We start from the raw sequence: 12,471 nt of genomic DNA, 5'->3' as shown, positions 1-12,471 counted from the left end.
AAATAGCTCAGATGGTTTTTGCTCCTTGCTGTCTGAATCTGTTTTAGCTTTATCTGTGTTTGACTATTTGTGGATGAGAACGTGGGATAACATCGAACTGGTGCGTTGGTGATCGTGGGTTATCCGTGTTTGGCTGTTTGACTCTGCCTGTGATTGGCTATTTTTCTTGGTTCAATTAAAGGCATGAGAACATAGATAAAACTTTAGATTATTTGTCCAAAGAAGAACTAACTAAAACGAGTCATAAAACCAATGCCACAGTCACACCCAGTGTGAATTTCCTCACCATAAAATATAGTCTTTAGTTTAGAAACAAGGAACTGCAGATGCTGGTTTACACCAAAGAAAGGCACAAAGTGCTGGAGTAACTCAGCGGGTCAGGCAGCATCACTGGAGAAATAGGTGCTTAGTCCCTTGCTCTACACCCTGTCGGCCAAGTACAACACTGACTCGATCTTTATAGTTTCTCATTTATACCATTTTCATCGGCCATAGCAACGACAGCTATGAGATGAGGTAAAGGGAAGAGATCGAGAACCTTGTGTTGTGGTGTCAGGCAAAATAATGTAGCCATTAACGTCAGTACGATTGATCATTGACCTAAGCTATTGAGAGGGTGACGCCAGCTATGTGTTCATCAACGTTGCCGCTGTAGATATGGTCGGCAGCTTCAAGTTCCTAGTCCTCCATATCACCTGCTTTCTATGGAGAAACAAGGAAACTGAGATAGGCACAAAATGATGGAATAACACAGCGGGTCATGCAGTATCTCTGGAGAAAAGGAATAGGTGACGCTTCGGGTTGAGTCCCTTCTTCAGACAGAGTCAGGGGAGAGGGAACCTAGAGGTATGGAAACGTTTGGAGCAAATCAGAGCTGGCACCGATGACTGAGGAAAGGTGGAGCCCACAATAGTCCATTGTTGGCTGTGGAAGAGGTGATGACGAAGGGAAATACGGATGCGAAGTGCAAATGATGGTTTACAAAAAAGGGCACAAAGTGCTGGAGTAACTCAGCGGGTCGGGCAGCATCTCTGGAGAATATGGAGAGGTGACATTTCGGGGCGGGAGCCTCCTTGAGATTCAAGAGTTCAGAGTCTACATGTTTAGTCTTGCTCCGTTTTCAGACTGTCCTGGGTGGACATTTCACCTGACTTTGTCCCTTTAGGGTGGAGTTGGACAAAATGCCTGACCCTTACACGTGTGACATCATTGGAGTGGTGACCTTTGTGGGAAGATGTCAAAGAAGAAGAAAAGAAGGTAATCGTTGCAGGCGAGGCTGGTGGGAGAAGTTACCACATGCAACTTCGACTGTTGTCTACCTCGAGACACAAAATGCTGGAGTGACTCGGTAGGACAAGTTCCACCAGCGTTTTGTGTCCATCTTCGGTGAAAACCAGCATCTGTCGTTCCTTCCTGACCGTTTACTTGTCCTTATTTCTCCTCTTGCAGAGGGCAGCGAGGATTTCTACCTGTACCGCTGGGTACATGCTGTAGATGGCAGCACCCAGCAACCTTTCATCCTTGAACTCTTCGCCACTTCACAGCCTGAAGCATTTCAACAAATTCACCCGAGTAAGTAATGTTTCACCTTTCCGCGCGATTAAAAACTTTAGTTAAATCAGAGCACCAGCCTGCATTTATCGTGTTCCAGTCAGAACGAGACGAAACAAGCTGTGCATCTGCTAAACTCAGAGCTTTCTCACCACTTATCTCAGGGGCCTCCAAACTTATCAGCATGAGGGCCATATTGTATATTTGGCACACTTTTTTGCGGACCATGGGAAAAAATAAAGAAGTGTGAATTTTATAAATTTAATGAACTCAAAAAAGTTTAGACTAGGTTACGTTAGATTAGATTAGGAAAGGTTAAACTAGGTTAGGTTAGATTAGGTTAGTTTACATTAGGTTTATATGGCAACAAATAAATGTTCACATTTTTTTTTAAAAGAGCTTGAAATATTGGAATATATATAAATATATACCACAGGTATACAATTATTTATAAAACAGAAAAAATGCAGTCACCACCATTGGGGGAGAGAGAGAGAGAGGTAGTGAGGAGGGGGGGAGAGTGTGGGGGAGAGAGATTTGGGGGGGGTGAGAGAGGGTGGAGTGAGTGGGTGGGGGGGAAGAGAGTGTGGGGGAGAGAGAGTTGGGGGGGAGAGTGGGTGGGGGGAGAGAGAGTGGGTGTGGGGGAGAGAGTGTGGGTGGGGGGAGAGAGGGTGAGGGGAGAGAGTGGGTGAGGGGAGAGAGAGGGTGGGGGGAGAGAGTGGGGGTAGAGTGGCGGGGAGAGAGAGAGTGGGGGGAGAGTGGGGAAGAGAGAGTGGGGGGGAGAGAGAGTCGGGGTAGAGGGAGCAGCGAGTGAGAGGGGAGGGGGAGGGTGTCAGAGGGTCCAGTGAAAGAGCGCCGCCACTTGCGGGGGCTGCTCCCTCCCTCTCTCCCCCCTCTCTCCCAGAGCCAGCGAGATCTGCGCCGTTCCTCCACTCTCTTCCCCTGTCCCGTCTCCCTCTAACGCAGCGAAATAAGAACAAACACAAGTGTAGTCGTTGTTCAGAGGCCCCGTATCCCCGGGGTGAGCGGCGGCGGCAGCGGCGAGGTGGGAAGTTTCCTTGTGTTTGTTGTTTGGGAGGGGGTGCTGCGATCTCTCGCCTTGTCCCGGCTCTGGGTCGGTGGCGATCCGCTCTCGGGCGAACCTTCGCCGGCAGCTTCTGCCTCCAGTCCCCGCCGCCCAAGGGCTTGCGGCGGGCCGGATAAAATCTGGTGGCGGGCCGTCGTTTGGAGATCCCTGACTTATCTGATGGTGCTACAGTGAAAATTCAGTGGATGGATGTTTGTCTAAAAAGCATATTATGCCCGAGACCAACTTGTTAAACACAGAGATCCCATGATCGCATTAAAGATAAACAAGGTGGCTGTTTTTTAGATTTAGATTTAGGGATACAGCGTGGAAACAGGCCCTTCGGCCCACCGGGTCCGCGCCGCCCAGCAATCCCCGCACATTAACATTATCCTACACACCCTAGGGACAATTTTTACATTTGCCCAGCCAATTAACCTACATACCTGCACGTCTTTGGAGTGTGGGAGGAAACCAAAGATCTCGGAGAAAACCCACGCAGGTCACGGGGAGAACGTACAATCTCCGTACATTCGGCGCCCGTAGTCAGGATCGAACCTGTTGTTGTGAAGGTAGACACAGGTGCAATGTCAAGTCTCAAGCCGATTTTTCGAGATTTCGGAATGCAGAAAAATTGGAAACAAGTGAAGCAATTCTCCTAGCACATGGAGGTAGCGAAGTGCTTCCTATTAGCGTGGTGGAGCTACAGTGCCACCTCGCGGCACGATCGTATAACATACAATTTTTCATAGTTAAAGGCACGGTGGTGCCTCTCCTTGGTGTAGATGCATGTATAGACATGGGTCTACAAGCAGCAGCCTGCATCTATGTGGTGCTGTTATTAACAACATGTTTCACTTGTAACGCCAACTTGTATGAAGACATTACACATACCAGCAGCTTGTATTACGTACTCACAGTGATGTGTGTGTGTTTGGGCGTGCGTGTGTGTTTTTCTCCTTAGTGGATCTCTCTCAGTACTTAGAAGGTAGACACAAAATGCTGGAGTAACTCAGCGGGTCAGGCAGCATCTCAGGAGAGAAGGAAGGGGTGACGCTTTTCGGATCGAGACCCTTCTTCAGACTGATGTCAGGGGAGGGGGTGGGACAAAGATAGGATGTAGTAGGAGACTGGAAGACAGTGGGAGAACTGGAAAGGGGAGGGGAAAGAGAGGGACAGAGGAACTATCTGAAGTTGGAGAAGTCAATGTTCATACCGCTGGGGTGTAAACTGCCCAAGCGAAATATGAGATGCTGTTCATCCAATTTGCGCTGGGCCTCACTATGACAATGGAGGAGGCCCATGACAGAAAGGTCAGACTGGGAGTGGGAGGGGGAGTTGAAGTGCTGAGCCACCGGGAGATCAGGTTGGTTAAGGCGGACTGAGCGAAGGTGTTGAGCGAAACGATTGCCGAGCCTGCGTTTGGTCTCGTCGATGTAGAGAAGTTGACATCTGGAACAGCAGATACAATAGATGAGGTTGGAGGAGGTGCAGGTGAACCTCTGCCTCACCTGGAAAGACTGTTTGGATCCTTGGATGGAGTCGAGGGGGGAGGTAAAGGGACAGGTGTTGCATCTCGTGCCTACACATCTCTCAATACTTAGTTTAGTTTTAGTTTGGAGATACAGCATGAAAATGGTCCCTTCGCCCAATGAGTCAATGCTGACCATCAATCACCTGTTCATCAATATAATAGTTCCCACTTTCCCATCCACTCCCTACACAAGAGGGGCAATTTACAAAAGGGCAGATCAGCCTAAAAATCCGCATGTCTTCGGAACGTGGGAGGAAACTGGAACACCCGGAGGAAACCCACATGGTCACAGGGAGAACATGCAAACTCCACACAGACAGCACGGAGATCAGGATTGAGCCCGTGTCTCTGGCGCTGTGAGACGGCAGTACTCAGTGCATAGGAGAGAGAGCCAGGCTTGTTTGGTGCTGAAGAATTTGTCCCATTGCCAATGAATGTGAGAACAACACGCCCTAGTGTACCTGGAAAACAGCACCAGCATTAAACATTAGCAACAAAGAATGAATTGTATTGTGGTTCAACTTTGTGTAAGAGGAGGTACGGTGGTGCTTTCCTCTAGGGTAGATGCAAGAAAGTGCAGATGCTAGTTTACAAAAAAAACAACACAAAGTGCTGGAGTAACTCAGCAGGATGGGTCACAACCCGAAACATCACCTTTCCATGTTCTCCAGAGATGCTGCTTGACCCGCTGAGATACTCCAACACTTTGTGTCTTTTTTAAAAAAGAATAACTAGGTCATCAGTGCTGGGGATGTTGACCTGAGAGAGAGTGCTGACATTTTTTCGTTTACCCTTTTGTTGAATTTGGAGGGTTGGTGATATCACTGCAGGATTCAGTGTCCTGTCAGTAAACTAGAGAGGAACAAGGAACTGCAGGTGCAGACATTTTGAGCAAACACAAAGTTCTGGAGGAACTCACAAGGTCAGGCAGCAGCTGTGGAGGGAATGGACAGGCTAAGTTTCATGTCGTGAATCCTCTCTTTGTCTAACACCCTTTCGCTTCCTTTTCACCTCTGGTCCTTGTCTCCCATTCCACCCATTTGCCAATCTAAGGCAAGGCAAGTTTATTTATAGCACATTTCATACAGTAATGGCAATTCAAAGTGCTTTACACAGAGCATAAAAAATACAGAACAATAATAATAATAATAATAATAATACATTGTATTTGTCATATGTAGGTTGGCACAGGGTCAACGGTACAATGAAATGTATTTGACAAGACAACGGGTCACCTCAGCAGTAATATTCCAAGGATAAATAAAATTTAAAAAATAACATTAGTAAGGTAAAAAGACAATATTAAAAATAATCAACATATATGATTTGAAATGTGTTTATGAGTTCAGAAGCCTGATGGCCTGATGGTAGAAACTGTTCTCAAGTCTGGTGGTACGCGCAGCCATACTCCTGTATCGTCTGCCTGACGGTAACAAGGAGAACAGCCTGCGTGCTGGGTGGCTGTGGCAAGGAGAAAAGGTAGGAAAATGCAAGTAATAAGATAAATAATGAATAGTTAAAAGTAAGATTAATAAAGTAATGGGGAATCATGACAGAAGCCTCCTCGTGGCGATGCCCCGGAAAAGACGTCACGATGCGCTGTGTGACGCGTCGGGCGACCAATTCTGTCAACATGTTGGATGACGACAGAAGCCAACAGCGAGCTAACGTCGTCTCGACACACGAGCGAACGATGGAGTAATAAAATTAGATCAAAAGTAATAAGATATAAAACGTAATAAGAATAGACCAAAAGTAACATATATAGAGTAGCAAGAATCAAAGTGCTACTCATAGACACTGCAGGACATGAAGGTTTTAAGCCTAGTTTTGAATATACGTAGAGTTTGGGCCTGTTTTGAGTTCTTCAGGGAGTTTATTCCAGATGCACGAAGCTGAGTGACTAAAAGCTGCTTCACTGTGTTTTGTTTTTACTCTTGGAGTGTTTAATAGACTGGTCCCGGCTGACCTCAGGGGTCCAGCTGGAATTGGAATGTAAGGTGAGAGAAGGTCTGATATGTAGTTTGGTCCAAGACCATTAAGTCATTTGTAGACAATTAGTATTACTTTGAATTCGATTCTCTGACAGACTGGTAGCCAGTGTAGAGATCTGAGAATTGGTGTAATGTGTTCAGATTTTTTAGCTTTTGTTAAGACTACCAGCGGCGTTTTGGACGAGCTGCAACTTGCTAACAGCCCCTTGAGATAGGCCTGTCTGAAGACCATTACAATCACCAAGCCTATTCAAAATAAATGCGTGGATGAGCTTTTCAAGGTCTTGTTTAGACATGAAACCTCTAACTCGAGCAATGTTTTTCAGGTGCTAGTAGGCTGATTTAGTTATTGAGTTCATGTGGCTGTTGAAGTTTAGATTAGAGTCTAGAATTACACCAAGATTTCTGACCTGGTTTTTAGTCTGAAGAGAGTGAGAATCAAGGTGGGCACTGACTATCGGTCTTTTGTCATGTGCACCGAAGACAATTATCTCGGTTTTATCTTTGTTTAGCTGGAGAAAATTGTGTCTCATCCAGCTGTTTATCTGTTCAATGCATTGATGGAGACTATCGATGGGACTATAGTCATTTGGAGAGAGGGCTATGTAAATTTGAGTGTCAACCGCAGAGTTATGGTAGGCAATTTTGTTGTTTTATAAGATGTGTCCCAATGGAAGGATGTAGAGATTGAATAAAAGAGGGCCAAGGGTTGATCCTTGGGGAACTCCACATGTTATTTTAACTTGATCGGATACAAAGTCTCCAATGGAGACATAACAGGTTTCTGTCCTGCAGGTAGGATCTAAACCAAGTTAAGACAGTGCCTGAAAGTCCAACCCAATTTTCTAGTCTGTCTATTAAAATGTTGTGGTCTACAGTGTCAAAGGCAGCACTAAGATCAAGAAGTACTAAAACTGAAATTTTTCCGGAATCGGTATTTAAACGAATGTCATTTAAGACCTTGATCAGGGCCGTTTCGGTGCTATGTAAGGGGCAAAAGCCTGATTGAAAGTTGTCAAAGAGGTCAGTTAAGGTCAAATAGTTGCTAAGTTGTTGGTAGACAGCGTTTTTCAATTATTTTACCTATAAAGGGTAAGTTTGATATGGGTCTATAATTGTTGAGTAATAATGGGTCTAGGCTACTCTTTTTTAATAGAGGCTTAATAACTGCAGTTTTTAGAGTTTCTGGGAAATTTCCTGATAGAAGGGATTATTTGTATTAATTCACTCGCCAAGCAGCTGAAAATGTTTTTAAAAAAGCTAGTGGGTAGAACATCGAGGGCACAGGTAGCTGGTTTAAGATGAAACAATCTAGCCCCAACTGTATCCACCTAACACTTGCCAGGCTTTGTCCCGCCCCCACCTCTCTTTTCCAACTTTTCCCCTCTACTAAATCAGTCTGAAGAAGGATCCCAACCTGAAATGGCGTTTGTTCATTCCCTCCACAGATGCCGGCTGACCCGTTGAGTCCCTCGGGCACGTTGTGTTTTGACACCATCATTCCTCGTCTTTCATCTTTTTTTCTTGCAAATGGACCAAATCTTCCAAACCTCCATCACTGCATTTCAAATGGATAGCAAGTGGAACTAAGGGGAATAAAGACTTAGCCCAGACCATCACACATTTCAACCTCCCTTCTGTCGACTCCATCTACACTTCACGCTGCCTCGGCATAATCAGGGGCCAGTCTCACCCCGGACACTCCCCCTTCTCCCCTCTCCCACCAGGCAAGAGGAACAGAAGTGTGAAAACGCACACCTCCAGATTCAGGGGCAGTTTCTTCCCAGCTGTTATCAAGCAATTGAACCATCCTATCAACAATTAGAGAGGTGTCCTGACCTACTATCTAACTCATTGGAGACCTTGGACGATCTTTAATCGGACCTTACTGGACTTTATCTTGCACTGACCGTTAATCCCATTATCCTGTACACTGTGGACAGCTTGATTGTAATCATGTATAGTCTTTTCGCTGACTGGATAGTAGGCAACCAAAAAGAAGAAGGGTCTCGACCCGAAACGTCACGCATTCCTTCTCTCCAAAGATGCTGCCTGTCCCGCAGAGTTACTCCAGCTTTTTGTGTCTATCTTCAGCTTTTCACTGTACCTCAGTTTACCTGACAATAATAAACTACACTAAACTAAACTAAAGTAAATAAAGTGGAGGCTTTGGAGAGGGTGGAGGTTTGCCGGAATGCTGCCTAGATTAGAGGGTAGGAGCTGCAAGGAAAGTTTGGATAATTTGGGAAAAAATCAGGAACTGCAGATGCCGGTTTACACTTAAGGACATAAAGTCCTGGAGTAACTGAGGGTCAGGCAGCATTTCTGGAGAGCATGGATAGGTGACATTTCTTCAACTGGTGACATTGACCAGTCTGCAAAAGGATCCTAACCTGAAACATCACCTACTCATGTTTGCCCGACATGCTGCCTGACCCACTGAGGTACTCCAGCACTGTGTCGTTTTTTGGATAAATGTTGATTGTTTTCTGTGAAAAATTGAAGGCTGAGGCGCAACTCGATAGAAGTATACTAGACCAAGTGGACCCATTGGGCCCAAACCTCTCCTGCATTGGTGCAGCACCCTCCCCTCCCCTTCCCTCCCATCCCCTCCCCTCCCCCTTCCCCTCCCCACACTCCATCCCACTCAACCCCCCCTTATCCTCCTCTCCCCTCCCTCCCTCCCCCCTCCTTCCCTAGGAGATAGATTTAAACTTTAAAATATGAATAACTTTAAAAATATAACACCGATTTCAATGAAACTTCTTCCATTAGCACCAAAGGGACGACGGTGAGTAAGGTGGGCTTAAAATTGTTGCACTATCGTGTACCGTTTTGGCTGTAGTTCAGGAATAAACAAACAAACAAGAGGTTTAGTATATAGATAAAATTATGGGGGGCATGGATAGGGTAGACAGTCAGAACCTTTTTCCCCCGGGTGGAAATGTCAAAGAGCAGAGGGCGTAGCTGTGAGGAGAGAGGCAAAGTTTAAAGGAATGAGTGGGTCGGGCCCTTTACACAGAGAGTGGCGAGTCGTTGGAACACACTGCCAAGGGTGGTGGTGGAGGCAGATATAATAGTGGCATTTAACATCTAATCTTCAGTATCATATCGTGGCTTGCTAAGTCATCTGGCCTTAAACTTGGGACTCTATGTTGGTGAGGATGGACAAACTCCATCCACAGGAGGTCATCTGACATTGTCGACCATGTCTCCATTCACTCAAGTCCTGTTTACTCTTCACCTCCAGTTCCACTCAGTAAGCTATTCCTTCATTTTAAAATCTCAACCATTGATTTCCAATCTCCCCTTGGTGTCCGCTTTCCCTCCATTATCCCCTTTATTTAATCTTTCAATTCTCCGGGACATCTGAATGTGTTGCCAGGGGTGGTTGTGGAGGGAGATATGGTGGCAGCATGTCGTGGAAATAGTCATAGAACGTGGAACTCTTCCGCCCAACTTGCCCACGCCGACCAACATGCCCCACCTATATTAGTCCCTCCTGCCCACGCTTGGCCCATAACCCTCTAAACCTCTCCGAGTCGTATACCTGTCCTAATGCTTCTTAAATGTTGTGATAAGACCTGCCTCAGCTACCTCCTCCAGCAACTTGTTCCATACACCCACCACCCTTAGCTTTAAAAAAAAGTTACCTCTCAGGTCCGCATTAAATCTTTCCCCCGTCACCTTAAACCTATGTCCTCTGGCTCTCGGTTTCCCCAACTCTGAGCAAAAGACTCTGCGTTTACCCGATCTATTCCGCTCATGATTTTATTCACCTCGAAAAGATTCTCTTGCGCTCCAAGGAATAAAGCCCTAGCCTGTTCAACCTCTCCCTGTAGTTCAGGCCCTCGAGTCCTGGCAACATCATCGTAAATCATTGAACAACCTTGTTAAGAGGCTTTTAGGTGGGCACATGAATACACAAGGGAACGGAAGGGCGCACATCACGTGCAGGAAGAGGAGATCAGTTTAACATGTTGCACCATTTTCAGCCCAGCATGGTGGGCCGAAGGGCCTGTTCCTTTGCTGTACTGTTCTATGCCTATATGTCCGGGCCAATATTTCTTTGTCATTCGATCATTGATCGTTGCCACGGTATTTTGGGCGGCAGCAGGCAGTGTGCAACCACGCACCTTGTTTCCCGCAATGCCGCGGTATTCAGTGGCTGCGGACTAGTCCGGGGTATCCGGGATTGTTGCACAACGGCACGTCAACCAACCAACTAATGTCCGAATGCTTTGCCCCCCACAGTGACCTACCTGGTGTGTACGCAGATGAGAGTGGTTCGAGAGTTTGGAGTGGTCTACCTCACAACCTCCAATGAAAGCCAGATATCCATCTCAGGTAGGTTGGTACGGAATAAGAAACATCCTCGGCTCGTTGCAGTGGGAAGGTTTAAACTTTCCAAGAATTGTGGTTCTCATCCCACGCCCTACTCCAACGCATTCTCTCCCAGCTGGCAAGTTAATGCAGCGGGTGAACCTCCAATGGACTGAGCTCGATCCTGACGTTGGGTCTTTGCATCCAAGAAGTTTGCACATTCTACTTGTTACTTCTTAGGATTCGTCCGTGTTCTCTGGGGTTTGTTCCTATATCCCAATACGGGATGGATGTTGAAACAAGGAAGTGCAGACGCTGGTTTACATAGAAGGATGGCTTATGCAAAAGGGCAAAATGTGCTGGAGCAACTCAGTGGGTCTGGCAGCTTCTCTGGAGAACATGGATGTGTGATGTTTCAGGTCGGGACCCTACTTCGAGATGGGTGTTACGACTTTGGAGAGGGTGCAGAAGAAGGGGAAGGGGCCAGCGGGGATAATCAGGCTAGCTAGTCATTGAACTGCCTCCAGCTTAGTGGAGCATTTGCATTTCCCCCTGCTCAATCACTTCACGTAAACTGTCACTTTTCTGCAGTAGTCTAGTTTAGTTTAGAGATACAGTGTGGAAGCAGGCCCTTCGACTCCCTACAGAGTCCATGCCAACCAGTGGACTATCCTACACCAGCACCATCCTACACACGAAGGACAATTTACAATTTTTACCAAAGCCAATTAACCTCAAATCCTGTACGTCTTTGGAGTGTGGATGATAACCAGAGCACCTGGAGAAAACCTACACGGTCATAGGGAGAACGTACAAACTCTGTACAGACAGCACCCATAGTCAGGATCGGTGGTCAGCATGGACTCTGTGGGCTGAAAGGCCTGTTTCTGCGCTGTATCTCTAAACATTTTGCTTTTCTCCAAACAATCTCGTGTCTCCGCTACTGAGAGTGCTGGTTTTAACCTGTAACACAGCTGCCTGTATGTGCCTACACAGTCCACTAAAATTTTAATATTGCCTCGTTTTTTTCCAAAGCATGGCATTCTTATTCTGAGCTTATGTCACGGATAAGTTCTCCAAAAATGGTAGAAGGTGAACAGAAGGTTGAAATTGAATCTGAGGAATCAAATATCAAAATATTCATTTCACCTCTCCTCTTGGCCTGTGTTGCCATTTGAAACCTAGTGGACCACAGACTCGAGACTAATTGCTCCCTGCCTCTATCTTTTGTATGTCCCAAACATCTGCTTTCTGATTTCATGGTTGGCAGATTGAACTCAGGAAATAAATACCAGTATAAGAGAATTAGTCCTCCCTTGCCTAAATTATTTTTATATGTTTGGTAGGCCTTGAATTTTTGGGTAGAAAGCAAACTGCTGGAGGAACTCAGCAGGTCAAGCAGCATCTGTGCAGGCAAAAGTTGGCTTGTTTTTTTCATATGGGAACTTCCTTTAGAATTTTATTTATAGGTCGGCACAGACTCGGTGGGCTGAAGGGCCTGTTTCAGCGCTGTGTCTCTAAACCAAAGTAGCTTACAATAAATAAGATGGTGGCTGATCGGATCTTGGGTTCAGTTCCGTCTTCCTGCCTGTTCCCCGTAACCTGTGACTTCCCAACAGACCAAGTATCTTCCATCCACCTGAGACAATCTCTCCTGATCTCTCCGTCAAAACTTTTCATTACTTTTTGCCCTGCTGGGTCAAATCTCCTCGCACCCTCTCTGCCCCAGTGGGCGACTGCCCCAGTCGTTTCAGTGGCGTCCGTAGTCCCAGCTACCAACCTAGTGAATCTTCGCTGCACTCTCATCGCCAGCAATGGAGGCCCCCCCACCTCCGGCCTGTAGAGGGAGCCGCCGAGCCTGGTCCCTGCTCGTCCCCTGAGGACCGGGGAACCAGAAAGGAGGATGGAGGGAGCCAGCGATGGCGGAGGCAAGAGCGAGGGATGGGAAGAGAGATAACCGAGGTCTCGCCTTCCGCGCACTCAAGGCCGGGCTGCGGGAGGCG

General features: G+C 46.6%; 1 protein-coding gene across 2 annotated transcripts in view; it reads left to right on the top strand.

Moving 5' to 3' along the window:
• The window catches only part of LOC144600345 (RPA-related protein RADX-like), a 52,207-nt gene that overhangs the window by 18,540 nt on the left and 21,196 nt on the right, over window positions 1-12,471 (top strand). For both annotated transcript variants that reach the window (XM_078411923.1, XM_078411922.1), the window contains exons 6-8: window positions 1,166-1,257; window positions 1,450-1,572; window positions 10,400-10,492. In XM_078411923.1, coding sequence (XP_078268049.1) covers window positions 1,166-1,257; window positions 1,450-1,572; window positions 10,400-10,492 — 308 coding nt within the window. The remainder of the gene's footprint in view (window positions 1-1,165; window positions 1,258-1,449; window positions 1,573-10,399; window positions 10,493-12,471) is intronic.

This window comes from Rhinoraja longicauda, chromosome 15 (assembly GCF_053455715.1).
Source record: "Rhinoraja longicauda isolate Sanriku21f chromosome 15, sRhiLon1.1, whole genome shotgun sequence".
Taxonomy (NCBI): Eukaryota; Metazoa; Chordata; class Chondrichthyes; order Rajiformes; family Arhynchobatidae; genus Rhinoraja; species Rhinoraja longicauda.
This window is presented reverse-complemented; position numbering and strand designations above follow the sequence as displayed.